The 15278-nt window shown below is 41.7% G+C and overlaps 8 protein-coding genes across 8 annotated transcripts; 3 read left to right on the top strand and 5 right to left on the bottom strand. All coding sequences in view use genetic code 12, as the record gives it.

The window, feature by feature from the left end:
• Window positions 1–135: 135 nt before the first annotated feature.
• Window positions 136–684, top strand: CJI96_0004929 (Ran GTPase-binding protein MOG1; the record flags this gene model as incomplete). The annotated part of the gene is made up of 1 exon (XM_029033952.1): window positions 136–684. One exon carries the CDS (start codon window positions 136–138, stop codon window positions 682–684), a length of 549 nt encoding a protein of 182 aa, XP_028891515.1.
• A 1969-nt stretch (window positions 685–2653) lies between these two features.
• On the top strand, window positions 2654–4894 carry APL2 (Apl2p; the record flags this gene model as incomplete). Its single annotated transcript, XM_029033950.2, has 1 exon — window positions 2654–4894. The coding sequence occupies one exon, from the start codon at window positions 2654–2656 to the stop codon at window positions 4892–4894; it is 2241 nt and encodes a 746-aa protein (XP_028891513.2).
• Window positions 4895–5045: 151 nt separating this feature from the next.
• MED7 (mediator complex subunit MED7) lies at window positions 5046–5657 on the bottom strand (the record flags this gene model as incomplete). The annotated part of the gene is made up of 1 exon (XM_029033949.1): window positions 5046–5657. The coding sequence occupies one exon, from the start codon at window positions 5655–5657 to the stop codon at window positions 5046–5048; it is 612 nt and encodes a 203-aa protein (XP_028891512.1).
• Window positions 5658–5917: 260 nt separating this feature from the next.
• HRT1 (SCF ubiquitin ligase complex subunit HRT1) lies at window positions 5918–6343 on the top strand (the record flags this gene model as incomplete). Its single annotated transcript, XM_029033948.1, has 1 exon — window positions 5918–6343. The coding sequence occupies one exon, from the start codon at window positions 5918–5920 to the stop codon at window positions 6341–6343; it is 426 nt and encodes a 141-aa protein (XP_028891511.1).
• Window positions 6344–6389: 46 nt separating this feature from the next.
• PHA2 (prephenate dehydratase PHA2) lies at window positions 6390–7330 on the bottom strand (the record flags this gene model as incomplete). The annotated part of the gene is made up of 2 exons (XM_029033947.2): window positions 6390–7238; window positions 7286–7330. 2 exons carry the CDS (start codon window positions 7328–7330, stop codon window positions 6390–6392), a joined length of 894 nt encoding a protein of 297 aa, XP_028891510.2.
• Window positions 7331–7748: 418 nt separating this feature from the next.
• Window positions 7749–8324, bottom strand: RPL9B (60S ribosomal protein uL6; the record flags this gene model as incomplete). Its single annotated transcript, XM_029033946.2, has 1 exon — window positions 7749–8324. The coding sequence occupies one exon, from the start codon at window positions 8322–8324 to the stop codon at window positions 7749–7751; it is 576 nt and encodes a 191-aa protein (XP_028891509.1).
• Window positions 8325–9201: 877 nt separating this feature from the next.
• Window positions 9202–10272, bottom strand: CCP1 (cytochrome-c peroxidase; the record flags this gene model as incomplete). The annotated part of the gene is made up of 1 exon (XM_029033945.2): window positions 9202–10272. One exon carries the CDS (start codon window positions 10270–10272, stop codon window positions 9202–9204), a length of 1071 nt encoding a protein of 356 aa, XP_028891508.1.
• Window positions 10273–10852: 580 nt separating this feature from the next.
• Window positions 10853–14668, bottom strand: CJI96_0004922 (RSC chromatin remodeling complex ATPase subunit STH1; the record flags this gene model as incomplete). Its single annotated transcript, XM_029033944.2, has 1 exon — window positions 10853–14668. One exon carries the CDS (start codon window positions 14666–14668, stop codon window positions 10853–10855), a length of 3816 nt encoding a protein of 1271 aa, XP_028891507.2.
• Between the last annotated feature and the right edge of the window lie 610 nt (window positions 14669–15278).

Genomic DNA, 15278 nt, shown 5'->3' with positions numbered 1-15278 from the left:
TTTCATATCTCTAAAAACAACGAATGTCACAAAGTGGAGGATAACCCAAGTTTAGAGAAGATACCCGTGACTTCATACACGTGCAGTATGGCTCGAGGCATTAACCAGTGAACACTTACTTCATGGACCCCAAAAATGACAAAGTTATACGGAGGTGCCATAAAATGTGACTTGCCAGAGACTGCTATCGATGTATCTGACTTCAGGGAAGTTCCTGACACGCAGGAGGTTTTTATTCTCGAAAGACCCGATGGGCTCGACCGTTCGATCATCATCGACCTCTTGGAGATGGTAAATGCGGATTCTCTTCCAGAAATCATTACAATTCATTTGGAAGATATCCTAGAAGGACCACCACTATTCATTGCGCCATTGGAAAGCTCTAAAACTTTGGTGGGTGATTTTGATGTACATTTTTTCCTCATCAAGCCCCCTGCTACAAAGCAAGAAACCGAAAAGAATAAACTCTTTATGTTCCTAGGCCTTATCAGGTTGAACGAAAACAAAACCGACGTTCTTCTCACATTCAACGTTCCGCTTAGCATTGGTGAAGTTTCTGCAGAGGTGTTCTACAGGGAAGTGGAGGGTATCAATCATGAAGAGAGCGAGTTGAGTCTATGCTACCAGCAGCTCAAGCACTGGGCCACATCATTCGAAGTCCAAGATTGGGCACTTTTTAAGTAGGCTACAACAATAAATTAAGATACTTTGATGAATTAAATATTAGTTATTATTATTTTTTCCGATAATAATCGGACATTTGTGACAGGTTGGAGCGTAGTCCGGGAGGCTTAGAGGTGTTCAATATGTGTCTCACTGCAAAAGAGCACACCAAAGAGATGGAGATTGTTTGACCCGTGAGGTAGTAGTACATCCTCTCACCAATGTTGATTAGCAAAGCGGGCACAACGTACACCGTCCAGTAAAGCAAAGCAGCCACCAAGCTGAAAACTATGGTGTTGAAGATGATTGTTTCATTCGTTGTCAACACATGAATAGGAGTGTAGTTTCTGTAGCAATTGTAAGCTCTGAAGAGAAGATTATTGGTCTTTGCAACCTTAACTTTCATAGCCAGTATGGGGAATGATGCGAAAAATGAATAGATGTGATCGAGATTATGAGTATGGAAGTCGATGATTATGCTAGCGTTAGAATAGCTAACAGTTCATGTAAGTCAGCCGCGTAGTACTTCTGAGACAACTCATGACTTATATACTATTGTTCAGGCGCAAACTTAAAGGGTTCCTCGGGTGTCTCGGAAGGCAAAACAAGTTTACCAGAAGCGATGTACATGCAGCTAGTGCACACAAGCCATCCCACATACGTCCACGGGAGGTCAGTCAGACAATTCGAATTTCCTGTATTGAGCAGAACACCTCATACTTTAATGAATGGAAGAACAAAAAAACAACTCACAATGTAAAACATCGCCAAATTGACGTGAATGCCGATGCATTGGAACAAACTTTGGATGTAATTGTAGACATTACAGCTACAAACTCATACGACAGAGCAATGTACTTGTTAGTCCTAAAAGTGCAGCGAAAGAGGAGAAGGCTTGTAGAATTCTTCATTTTTCTGTTTTCCTTTACTTTTTGTGGTGGAAGCGCGAAGGTACTTGGTGGATGCTAGTCTGGATGCGCAATATCATTTTGAGCGCTCATTGCTTGCTACGGGTGAAATCTCACGAAAATGGCTATAGACGCTTTTTTTGGATCTATTGAGATGAAAAGCAATAAATTCATAACTTCAATTGATGGATGCTCCATATTTTAATATGATTCCGATTTTTCTCACTAGTCGTCATTAAAGCCATTTTTCTTGCGGAGTCGGCAGCAATTTACGAATGTGTTACCTTTATGTGCCGTGCATTAATAACGCTATCTTGACCGAAATACCTCCTGCGCTGACTACTCCCTTACCTGCCAACAGACGCTTTGTTCAAGGCCATTATGACTTTATACAGTTTTTTTATAGAAAAAAAAAAAAAATTCGAGTGAATCAGAACTTTGATTTGATGTGTTTATTGGGGTAAGAAGCCACCAATACATTCTTTGGCCGACTTTCAAATGTTAGAGTCATCGTAGGGGGACAAACAACACTAACATTAGCTACGAATGTATCAGTTGCGAGGGTAGACTCTTTCGAGGTTTCGTGAGTTACTTTGTGTGTTACAGTAAAGAAGCCATCATGCATTTCACCTCTCACGTCTCTTATCCCAAACGCAATAGGAGAAGCGCGCGGTGAGAACGGTGGAAAGAGTAATTCTATTGATTCAATTTCTCCAAACCAAGGCTTAAGCGACGTGCTTTGCGCATTGATTGACAACTGAATTGCCAGCGCTTAATGAAGCATATTGGACACTTATAGTCGGGTCGCGATCGCAGTTACCGGAATATTTGATAGAACGAAAAATGCACGTATGTAAGGCCGTTATCACCAGGTGAACTCGGAATGAAAAAGATATCGGCAGAAGTAATCAGGATGTAAAATCTACCCAAGAGGGTAAGTGTCAACGTACTTTGCAGTGACTGCCTCATAGGCCCGCCGTGGATATAACAGGTGAGTAGATATCCACGTGATATATATCACATGGACAAAGCTCTCAGAATTACAGTTAAACATCAACTTCTCAACTATATCCGTTCAACATATGTCTTTGGAGAAGAAAATTCTCAATTTTTTGAAGGGCCCAAAGAAGGGTGAAACCTTCGAGTTGAAGGCGGGTCTTGTATCCCAATACAAACATGAAAGGAAGGATGCAATTCAGCGCGTGATTCAGGCTATGACCGTCGGCAAGGACGTATCCTCGTTATTTCCAGACGTGTTAAAGAATATAGCTACTTATGATTTGGAACAAAAAAAATTGGTTTATCTCTACATGATGAATTACGCCAAGACACACCCTGAATTATGTATATTGGCTGTCAATACGTTCGTTCAGGATACCGAGGACACGAATCCTTTGGTGAGAGCCTTAGCAATAAGAACCATGGGGTGTATACGTGTCGATAAGATGGTCGATTACATGGAGACTCCATTGAGGCGAACCTTGCTGGATGATAACCCGTATGTTCGAAAGACAGCAGCCATATGTGTCGCCAAGCTCTTCGACCTTAATGCTGAGATGTGCGTTGAGTTCGGCTTTTTAGATGACTTGAAAAGACTCTTAACAGACTCGAACCCCATGGTTGTGGCTAATGCTCTTAGCGCCTTGTACGAAATTAGAGACATGAACAGAGACCCCGATTTGCATGTGTTGACCATTGACCAACAACTTGTCAAAACATTGATGGCTTGCCTAAATGAATGCACTGAATGGGGACGTATCACTATACTCAGCTCTTTGGCAGACTACCACACAGATGATCCCGAAGAAGCCCTTCATATTATAGAGAGATCTATACCTCAATTGCAACATGTTAATCCCTCGGTTGTCTTATCATCCATCAAAGTTGTCATTCAACACATTGACAGTTTACCGAATCAAGCCACAAAATCGAATTTTTTGAAAAAGCTTTCTGCTCCCTTGGTTTCATTGGTTTCTCTGTCCATCCCAGAAGCAGAATATGTTGGCTTGAAGAACATCCGCATCATTCTCGAGAAGTACCCTCAGGTTCTTACCAAAGAGGTCCGCGTATTTTTCATCAAATACTCGGATCCTCTTTATTTGAAGCTTGAAAAGCTTGAGATTGTTATCAGATTAGCCAACGAATCCAACTGTGCCTTACTCTTGAGTGAGCTCAAAGAGTACGCCATGGAAATTGAACCTGCTCTCGTATCGAAATCGATACAAGCCATTGGAGCTGTGGCAATAAAGCTTTCTTCGAGTGTTGTTCAAGCTGCAAATCTTCTTATCTCGTTAATGGAACAGAGAGGCGGTGAGCTCATAATCAATGAGGCCGTTGGGGTCTTCACTCAAATTTTGAGACGCTATCCTGGTCGCAATGATTTAATCACGTTGATCGTTCCACTCATATCAAATCACATTGATGAGCTTACTGATCCCCAATCACTTGCGGGTTATGTTTGGTTGCTTGGAGAATATCCCAAGTATTTCACGGCATTGAAGACCAAGTTGGAAACACTTGTAGAAAATTTTCTTGAATATGATTCTTTACTCCAACTAAGCATCTTGACATCGGTTGTGAAGGTGAATTTGGTGCTTCCATCAGCAGGGTGTTCCTCATTGTTGCAAAGGGTCTTGGAGAAAGCGACAAAGGAATGTGAAAATGCTGACGTAAGAGACAAAGCCTTCATTTATTGGCGTCTTTTGTCTACATCCTCAAGCGAGGCCCAACAGAGCGTTATCGCTGCTAAAATGCCACCAATCAAGACAACAATATCGTCTTTCAACCCTGTCGTATTGGACGCGTTGATCAAGGAATTATCAACACTTTCATCAGTGTTTCACAAGCCAGCGTCCACGTTCATTGATCCAACTGCATACGCTTCATTGGATTCTCAAACGGCAACCAAGGTTTCTTCGAACAAAGCCAATTTAGCGGACTTGACAAAGAAGGCCAAGCAAGAAATCATTAACAACGCTAGAAATGAGAATTTGCTCGATCTAGATGATGAGGAATATGATCAGAGCAGTCATACAAATGTGGATGGAACACCTCTGTTGTTAGATGAACTAAATGATCTATTCAATGTACCTACTACTGTCTCGGATTCAAATTCCAGCACTCAAAATCAAGCCGGTGGCTCGACCAATGCTATATTGGACTTATTTGGTGAAGCTCAATCCCAAAAGAAAGCTAATACCATCATCGACGACTTTGATCAACTAGGACTCAATGATTATTCAGGTACGAAAAATGGAAGTGGACAATCTAACTCTCCTCAGCATAAGAGTAACACAAACAATGATCTTTTGGATCTCTTCTAGTGTTACCCTGAGGGCAAGTAATATCATGGAGGTCGTGAATATACTTTGCATCATCAATATACCAGTCTAACAGTAGCCATCACTTAGTCATCATTGAAGCAAAAGCCCTAGTTTTCCCTCTAAGGTTTAAAATCCATTCAGATGATGTACCTCAGTTTTTGAGCCCTTGACTGGTGCCAGTTGAATTTGATGCGACCGATTCCCTTATCCTTTTTTTCACTTTCTCCATCACTGTGTCGATCTCAGCAATTTCTCTTTTCTTCCCTTCAATTTGCTGCTTTAGGATCATGATTAGACTCTCTCGAGTTTGATGAGGGCGATACGTGTTGAGCAAATGATTCATATTGATGAGTATTAGTTTCAAGTCTTCTATCTTAACATAGAATTTGGCGGGCTCCTTTGAAACTGAGCCCACGAGCTCTAAGAAGTTGAGTAATAACGAGTCTAGAAGTTTGTGTAGCTCGTCAATCTTTGTTTGAGAAGTGATCTTCTCGTCTTCATCATTGTATAATTGCTTCCAGCCCAGCTCTTGCAAGGACGGTAGTTTGTGGACTAGAGACCATACACTTCCGTATCCTCTATACTGTTGACATGAAGGGATTGGAGGAGGCTTGTGGAATCTCAACTCACCTGGAAGGTCATTCATTGCCTCATTGTCCTGTGACTCTTGTAGCCGCTTATACTTTTCAACATTGTCAGCCGTAAAAAACTTGTAGTACGGTGGAGGCAGTGGATAAAGGGACGTTATTAGTTCCTCAGACATTCTCGAATATTATGCAGATGCAACCTCCGAATGACTTTCTGGTAAGCGGATCGACGTTAGGTGAGCTGACGACGATCTATGAATGTGAAGATTTAAGTCGCCAGATGTGTCTTCTACCCAAACGTCTTGTTTGCAAGGATTTGACTCCTGAAAGATACATCCATATATACAGTACATAACCATCAAATAACTACCCATGCCATATCGCATAAGAGTACATTTCTTATATACCTAAGATTCCTTTTTCACAAATACTTGGGATGAACGAGGATGACAAGATAGACATCGATAGCCAACCACGGCCAGAGTCTTACGAAAGGTCTGGTGATGACGAGAAAGAAACCCCTCAACCTAATGACCGCAATACCATACTTGTCCAGGATCAGCTTGAGAAGGACGGAAATACGAAGAGAAAACAGCGATTTGAAGTAAAGAAGTGGACAGCTGTGGCATTCTGGTCGTGGGATATTGTTGTTGAGACGTGCGCCATTTGTCGTAACCACTTGATGGAGCCATGTATTGAATGCCAACCCAATAGTATCAACAACTCAGCTGACAACTGTATTGCTGCATGGGGTGTTTGTAATCACGCTTTCCACATGCATTGCATTCAGAGGTGGTTGAAGCTGAGAGCGGTATGCCCATTGGATAACAAAGATTGGACATATCAAAAGTTTGGTTCATGAACGGGTATATACACATGTCATATAGTAATGTTACGAGTTTTTAATATTACGTCTGATAACTCCAAGATCGAGTGAAAGACCCCAAAACAACCACACTCATGCAGCACTCATGTAGCTTTCCTGTCGCAAGCTTCATTTTCTCGCTATGAATACTTCCTTCAGCCTCTACGAAGAAGACGTACTGCCATTGACGCTCTCCGGATGGACGTGAGGCGATGGATGTGAGGTTGATTTTGTAAAATCGGAAGGAATCGAGTGCTGCCATCAAGGCACCGGGGTCATCGTGATTAAGGGTAAACATGATTGATGTAATGGAGGAGGCAATACAGGAGTCATCCGACTTATCGTCTTGCTGATCATTCAAATCAGATGATCCAAGAATCAAGAATCGCGTAGAGTTTCTTGGATTGTCTTCGATTTCGGCCTCCAAAATTGGCAAGCTCTTCAATCGAGCACACATTTTGGAGCTTATGCAAGCTATTGTTCCAGTGCTATCTTCCACAACAAATTCGGCTGCTTCTGCTGTTGAATTGGCGTCGATCTTTGCACAGTCTTTAAAGACTTTCAAAGCCTTTGTTACTTGGCCCCAAACTTGAGGATGCGAATAGATGGTTTTTATCTCCGATTTATCTGCTGCTTTCGATAGTAGATAATGATGTATTGCCACATATTGCTCCCCAACAATTCTGAAAGGAGGTTTTGAGGCTTTAGTGTCGCTTATGAACCAATCTCGTAAGAGGTCATACGTGAAGACAACCTGCCCGTTCGTAGAGTTTTCAAAAGGGACCACCGCATAGTCAACGTCTCTTGAATTTAACACGTCAAAACAGGCTCCAATGGTGCTTTGTGGTAGTATTGTCAAATTAGGCTCGTTGCCGAACTGCTGTAATACCGCCTTTAGTTAGTATAATGCTCTTTGCTCGGACAAATCTCGAATCATACCTCATGGGTATAGGTACCTTCCGGTCCTAAAAAGGCGACTTTCATGTCAGCAACAGCTTCAACTACTCGACCCAACTTTTGGTGCGGATGAAAAGTGATGGTAAACTAAAATCTGTCAGGGCGTGTGAGACCCGAGGTTATTCCATATCAATTAACAAATTTCAAAAGGCGCCTGCCGTTCTCAACCAGTTAACGATATGCAATATATCGATACCTACGAACTCAAAGCCGTTGTCAGAAGACTGCTAGAGACAAGATCAAAAGAAACCTCGAATCGCTTACCACAACAGCCCTGAGTCTCATTCCTACAGTGAATCATTGGTGGCTCTTTATTAATTAATGAGCTCGATAACGCATTCACAGGAGACCAGGGGATAATCACAAAAGCCGTATTTCAAACTATAGATATTTCCCTGAATTAAAAGAATTGGATGATAGTGTATTAACAATAACCGAGAACCAATTAAGCGCTGTCATCAATCAAACCACGTTCAGAAACGTAGATACCATCCAAGAACTTACGGATATCCTTGTTTCTGACTCTGCAGATCTGATTGATGTCGGCAGCGTTCTGGGAGACAGCTTCCAAAGAGTTACCAGTGATGATCAACTCATCCTTCTGGGCTGTGGACTGCTCCATGGAAACACCATCAAAAATCTTCACGTGTCTAACCTTCTTTTCACCCAAGAAGTTTCTGATCTCCACGTACTTCTGACCGTCAATCTCAACAAAGTTCACGTTGATAGGGAAATGGGCATAGACATATCTCATCTTGTACTTGTAGCCCTTGGTGACACCAGTGATCAAGTTAGCAATCAAAGACTTGACAGTTCTCAAAGCAGCAACGTGCTTTCTGTCGCCGTGGAGAACGATGATCTTGATAGCTCTGTCAGACAACTTCTGGAAAGTAACATCGATGTGCTTCAAGTCCTTGGTCAACTCACCTCTTGGACCGGTGACCTTGATGGTTCTGGCTTTGATGTTGACGGTAACACCCTCTGGAATTTCCAAGATCTGATCGGACTGAATGAACTTCATCGTTGAATGCAAAAGAGAGAGCTGAGTAGAATGAAAAATGGGAGAAAAAAATGTCTAGCTAGTACGTTCCATTTGTATGCAGTAGTCTCGCTGTAGAACTGGTGCGAGCGCAGTGACTTGATTTACGCATAAGCGCACTTTTAAGGGCTGCAAATGTGACTGGTTTTTTATACCTAATCTCCAATAAGTATTTCCAGCCTCTTTGTAACTTCAACAAATTGTGAATGTTAAGCTAAAACGATAAGAAAAAATTTTAAGGTATTATTCACAGCTTCATTTACGAAGAGGTATTCTTTATAAAGGCTAATTTTGCATCCACAAGCTTTGATTATGTGAAATGCTGCCACACACAGTGTCTGAAGCCTTGGGTCCATCAAGTGATGTGGTGTGTGATATCGCAGCCCAATTCGAAATATTTAGCTCGTTGTAGACTTCGCAGATTCAAGCAGTCATAGTAGAATCAGGCGGTTCTTATTTCTTCGTACTTTTGGTTGCCGAAGGCAATGTAGCCAACAAATCTCTTGTTTTCTTCGTTCCATCTACACTCTGTTGTATTCTCTTGTATCTGGAATTGTATAAAAGATTTTTCCTTTTTCAAGAACAAGGAGAAGTAGCAGAGGTCTCACTCACGTTCACTTAGATAAAATTGCTTTAATGACTGAGGTAATGTCGACCGTACATTACCATGCCATTTTGTACCTTTCTGGCTCCCAAGTCAGCCTCGCCGTATCTGTAAGATGATTCCGATCGGGTTGCACAATTTTGATTAATCTACATGATGAATGCAAGGGTTATTATCTCGATATCTATGTATCGACGCAATTGACTTGTCATAATTTGGCCGAGTGGCTGGACTATAGAATTACTGAATCAATCCTTACTCCTGCTCTTCCAAAGTTTTGAACTCGTAGTAAGGAGTGTCTTTGGCAAATTCAATACCATTCTCGAGCAACTTAGTAAAGGCCTTTGAGAAATCCGCAAAGAACAAGTCCTGGTCAGCAGCATAGAGCTTAACATACTTGAGGAACTTGTTGTCCTCCTTCAAAACCATGTCTGTAGGTAACATCATGAAAGAATTCGTTTCATCATCCTGGTATTGCCTCTTACCATCCCACTGACGAATGTGCCATTTTTGCAACAATCTCACAAAAAAGTCGTTGGTGAACATATTAGGCGATGGGCCCCATGGACCGTCATAGCCCGATCTGTAAGTGTGGCACTTACCCAAAGCGTGAGCACCTATCAATGCGACGGTCTCTCTGTCGTCGAAACCCAACCTGCCGAAGATCTTACGAACATAGGCACCCAGTTCCTGTGAAGCGTCAGGCAAATTACCATTCTCTGGGATTTTCTCCTTTTCTGCTTTAGAGCAATCGACTCTTCCTGGTCTCCACTTGATCTTAGGGCCACCAGCCTCTTGAATAGCTACCACACCACCTAATGTCCATAAATCACCTCTACTAATCCATGGAAACTCGTAGTGAAATTCATTAAGGAAGTCTCTTCCCGCGTCTAAACCAGCATTTTCGGGATCCAACGATTCTGGAGCATATATCATGGAGCCATTGTACGAGCCACCCGTTTTTTTATTCTTATCGTAAGTGCCGGAGCTGTGCCACGCCAAACGGCACAACAAACCATACCTTCCAGCTCCATCGTCAGCGTCATCCTCATCCTGTACCTTCTGAGCGATTGCATTGTAAACTTCCTGAAAATCCTTCTCAGTTTTGTCATTGTAGACGCTAGCCAATTGAGCAGGAGAGGCAGCTGCAAAGAATTTTAAGCTATTCCTTGGGTTAGGGGAATTCTTGTTTAATTTACCTTTGGTGTTGTTTTCCCACAAATAGAGAGCGCCGGCAGTACCAAAACCAACTGTAGTAGCACCTGCCAAAGCAGTGAACAACTTACTTCTCGAGCCCCAGATTGTACGAGTTGTGATGGTTGCCATTTTTTTTAATGAACAATTAATCAACTGGATTGTTCTAAAAGAAAAGGAAACGTATTGTAGAAACAACAAATTGTCTAAAGAATTGAGGGGAAACGTTAGTTTTTATAGCATGTGGACGCGATAGACTTTACGGTACAGAACGTCTTCGTGGCGCTATGGAATTTGTCAGACAATTTGGTACTAGGCTTCATGCTGTTTTCAGACGTGGAGAAACGACTATGCAATACTGGCGGATCTTGCAGCGATACCCCTGTACTCCACAATCTGCAAAAAGAAGCCAACGAGCGTCTTGAGTACTTGACGCTTTTAGAGGTCATAAAATGAGAGATGAGAAATTTTACTAACTTCCTAACAGATGGGAGATCTTGGTCATGATTGTTTCCGATATCGCTTCAGGTAATCGTTGCTTAAAGATCCATGCCACAAAGGTGATAGACTGTGTATTGTGAGCCCGCGCACTATGTAGGAAAGTAGTAAGCCGGATTTCTGACATACGTGATTGGCCAAGAAACAAATTCCTCGTAACTTATTCATCTGTCCTAATTCAGACATAATTTTGGACACGCATGCTTATTCAGAATTAGAGCCCTTCTATGAAAGACTCTATCTCTTCCGCGTCCTGGTACACCCAAGAGCCTTCTTCATTATAAACTTTTGCGTTGGAACACATGAGTTTGAGTTCATCCAAAAACGCCTCGAATGTATCATATCTATCCTGCGAAACACGCTTTCGAATTTGGCTTATTGCAGTTGGTTTCTTTATCACCTTGTAATAATCAGCGTAGAGTTTTTTGGAAGGTAGCTTCATGAAAATTTCTGCCACTGCGTGTCCGTCACGTTCAGATTCCATATTTTGAATGTGGTCAAGAACAGATAAACATTTTGAAGAAAGCCCATCATCGCCATTCTGTGCTTCGCTTGGCAACCCATCCTGACGCAGGCGCTTCCTTTCACCCTCTGACTCGTCCTCAAAGTCGTTGATGTCCTCGGCATCTTCCAGCCCCACACGAGAAGCTTTCCTCTTTCTGCGGGCTCGCTTCTCCTCCTTTCGACGTATGGCATCTTCAACGGTGTCATTGTCATCATCCATTGCCATGAGCCATTGTTCCTCAGTCAAACCATCATCGTACTTTACCTTCTTCTTTTCACGCATTCGAGATAACTCCTTAGTATCCTTATCGAAGTGATGTGAAATGTCCTCTTTGAACACTTCAGGAAGCTCCTCCTTTGTAATCAATCGATTGGTAAAACCACCCAGTCGTGCCTCCATTTTCTCTCTGGCAATCCTTTCGGCGTCCATCTTTGTGAACAAGATTTTTTCATCTTCACTTCGGGCCAAAACATCATTCAATTCGTCGTCATTTAAGGAATCATTCTCTTCATTCTCCTTGTCACCTTGCTCAGCATCGAGCAAACGCCTCAAAAATTCTTCCTGCTCCTCAGCTGTCGACTTGTTATCGAACTTACCTGCTTGAATAACCTTACCGTCAATATCCAATTTTTGATGGGCTCTTTCAAGAATGAATTCCTCAATCGAGTCATTTGAAATCAAACGAAGAATACGGACTTCATTTTTCTGCCCAATTCTGTGAGCTCGGTCTTGGGCTTGCAAATCCTGGTGTGGGTTCCAATCAGTGTCGAAAATAATCACTGTATCAGCACTCTGCAAATTCAAACCTAATCCACCAGCCCTAGTCGACAAGAGAAAACAGAAATAGTCCGAGTCAGGCTTATTGAATGCTTTCAACATATCCTGTCTGTCTTCCGCTTTGGTGGCACCATCCAATCTCAAGTAACGCATATCTTTGAGACGTAAGAAGTCTTCAAAAATATTCATCACCGAAGTCATCTGGAAGAAAATCAAGACCTTATGGCCACTGGCTTTGAATTTTGGTAAAACTCTGTCCAATAATTCGAACTTACCAGACGTTCTCCATAATAAATCATTTGTAAGACGAGACGAGTTCAAAACATCTTCTACCTCCTCGAATACGAAGGGATGGTTACAAATTTTTCTCAACTGCATGACCTGATTATTCAAACCTTTGATACCAGACTTATTGTTGGTTCCAGTGGTTTGGGATCCCACGAATAGAGCGTTATGCTTGACCATCTGTTGGTAAAGTATATGTTGCAAGCCAGACAAGTTACATTTCAATACCTTTTCCACTTTGTCAGGTAAATCTTTTTCAACATCTTTTTTCAATCTTCTCAATAAAAATGGTCTTAATACTTTGTGCAACCTGCGAATGACCAATAAACTCTCTTCTTCGGTGAGCTCGATCTTCTCCTGAGACCCAGTATTAGCAAAGGGGGTGTTAAACCATTCGTCAAAAGATTTGACCGAGTTGAAAATTTTGGGTAGAACGAAATTGAGCAATGCCCATAACTCAGGAAGATTATTCTGCAATGGAGTACCTGTAAGAATGAGTCGATTTTTTGTCCTGTAGTACTGTTTCAAAGTGAGCGATAATTTTGACTGAGCATTTTTCATTCTGTGGCCCTCATCAATGATCATGTGCGAATAGTGGAATCGTGATAACATTGGCCTCTCTTTTATGATATATTCATAGGTTGTTAAGATGACCTGAAAGTTACCCATTCTGATGTCAAACAGCAACTCTTTTCTTTGCTGCGGAGATCCTTTAAAAACGATAACCTTGACCGAAGGTGCCCACTTTTCAAACTCTAGTGCCCAGTTGGTTATTGTAGATAATGGCACGATGACCAAAAACTTATCTTCGCCCTTCTTTTCTATGAGATACGTAATAAGCGAGATAGACTGAATGGTTTTACCTAAACCCATTTCGTCAGCAAGAATGCCATTTAATTTGTTGTTGTACAACGAAACCATCCATTGCAAGCCCTTGATCTGATATTCCTTTAATGTTCCGCCGACTAAAATCGAAGGTTGAACCCTGACATCCTCCTTTATGCGATGAGCAACTTGATAGTAATCAATTTTCTCACGCAACTCATCAACAGTATCTTCAGCAACTACATCTGCTTCATCCTGTTCCGCCTGCTGAACCTTGACAGCCTTGGCGAGGGAGTCCAAAAAGCTGTTGGTCTGTTTCAATAAGTGGGTAATTCTATGGTCCTTAGTTTGGTCTAATAGCTTGATGTATGCCTCCTCATCGTTTGCCTTCAACGCTTGCAAACGTTGCTTTGCTGTTTTTTCCATTTTTTTTGATTCTTCTTTTTCAGTAGTGTTGTGCAAGTTGTTGATGAACCTTGCCAAAACCAACTTCTTGTTGATTCGGTTTATCTTAAGTTCATTAGCAACCTTCGTATTGTCTAAAATTCGGTTGATCTTGTCGACTTGAAGTTTATGCCTCTTCGCATCGGCCTCCAACTTGAACGTGGTTTCTAGCTGCAGAGCCAATAGTTCTGGATTCGGTTGTTCGATTTTTTCTCTGATATAGAATCCGCGTCTTCCTTGCAAAACAAGTGTATTATTTTTTAAAACAGGAGAGTCATAGTGAGCAGTTAATGACATCTTCCTAAAAATGGCATTCTTAAATTTTTTCTGGATAGCCATCAACAGAAGAGCCTTTAATTCAATCAAGGCGCGAATCTTCAAGTCATCATGGATTTCTTCGGTGCTTTGGCAAGTATGAGCTTCTAGTGTACCTAAATTGACTGGTAGATTCTCTAAATCGTGAATTCTGCAGGCCACTTTGTGTCCAATAGAATTCTCTTGGGAGAAAGCACCAATGGAAGCTGACAGAGAATCAGATGGTGTTGGAATAAGACCAAGAGATTTCATGCGATCAGGAAATGTTTCAAGTTCGTCCAGCAGTGACACTTTAAAAAAGTGCTCAATGATTTCCTGAGCTAGCATTTCTGTATCGAAAGCGCGGTTTTCTGATTCAACGTCTTGCACATCGAGAACGGTTTGAAGTGCTTGAGGTAAATCGAGATTCTTCAGAAGCACGTGAAGACTTGCAAGTTGCTTTGATAACAAGTCAAAATCTATTTGGTCATCATTTGAAACTCCTTTAAGTGACAGCATAAGTTCTTTATGAAGCTTATCTTCTTCGTCGGAGATCCTTTCACATTCGGCACTTATTTGCTGTAGGCATTTCTCAATTGCAAGGATGTCCTTCTCGTAAGGATCTGCAAAGTTAGCGGCATCGAAATCATCAATATCATGCTGCTGCAGCAGTTCTGCTAGTTTTGCATACGCCTGGTGTTTCTCCCTAGCGTCATGCGAGAACTGGAGAAGCTGTTGATAGCGGGAAAGCAAATCATTCAACTCTTGTGTAGACCTTGGAATATTGATAGACTCCTCCATAGACTTTTCAGTGTAGTCATCATTTTTTAATAAAGTGTCTTCTTGGAAGCCCCCGTTTGAAGCTTTGAATCCCTGGTCCTCAAACAAAGTGGCACTCATTAGTCTCGTTTGACTTTCTAATTCTCAAGCAAGCTATGCAGGCTCACTAATAATTCAGTCTGATGGGTATGTGGTCAGCGCTGCAAGAAATTGTGATTATTTCGCTTGATTATTTTTGTTCAGTGCGTGGAACGTTGAACTAGTAGAGGTTGGTGAGGGTTTTTTTTTTTTTTTTTACTTCGTTTTGTTGTTAATCGCAGATAGCTTATATGCACCCCATTATACAATACTAGCATGAATCCACGGCTCTACAACTTTACTATTATCTTGAGTGAATCTCGAGCGAAAGAAATTAAGAGCTGAGTAAAAAATGTTGATTTCTCGTTAAAGATTCACCTCTCTTCATTTAAAGTTGACACGATTTTGTGGCTGGAAGTTTCATTATCTAGGGAAGGTTCTAGTGTGCAACCTGTTTGATGATTATATTGGTACCCTTAATAGCAAAATAAGCGTTTTTCATGAGTTGATGGCTGGATGGCGAAGCAAATTTTGATCAAGATGTGAGTGCCACAGAAGCGGAAGAAGGCCAATGACCTAGAATACGCATCACTAGCGTAGACTGACTATATCGTCAAAGCATTTGAAAACCTCTCAAGTTGCCGTCAGTAGA

The sequence above is a fragment of the Candidozyma auris genome, chromosome 6 (genome assembly GCF_003013715.1).
Source record: "Candidozyma auris chromosome 6, complete sequence".
Classification (NCBI taxonomy): domain Eukaryota; kingdom Fungi; phylum Ascomycota; class Pichiomycetes; order Serinales; family Metschnikowiaceae; genus Candidozyma; species Candidozyma auris.
This window is presented reverse-complemented; position numbering and strand designations above follow the sequence as displayed.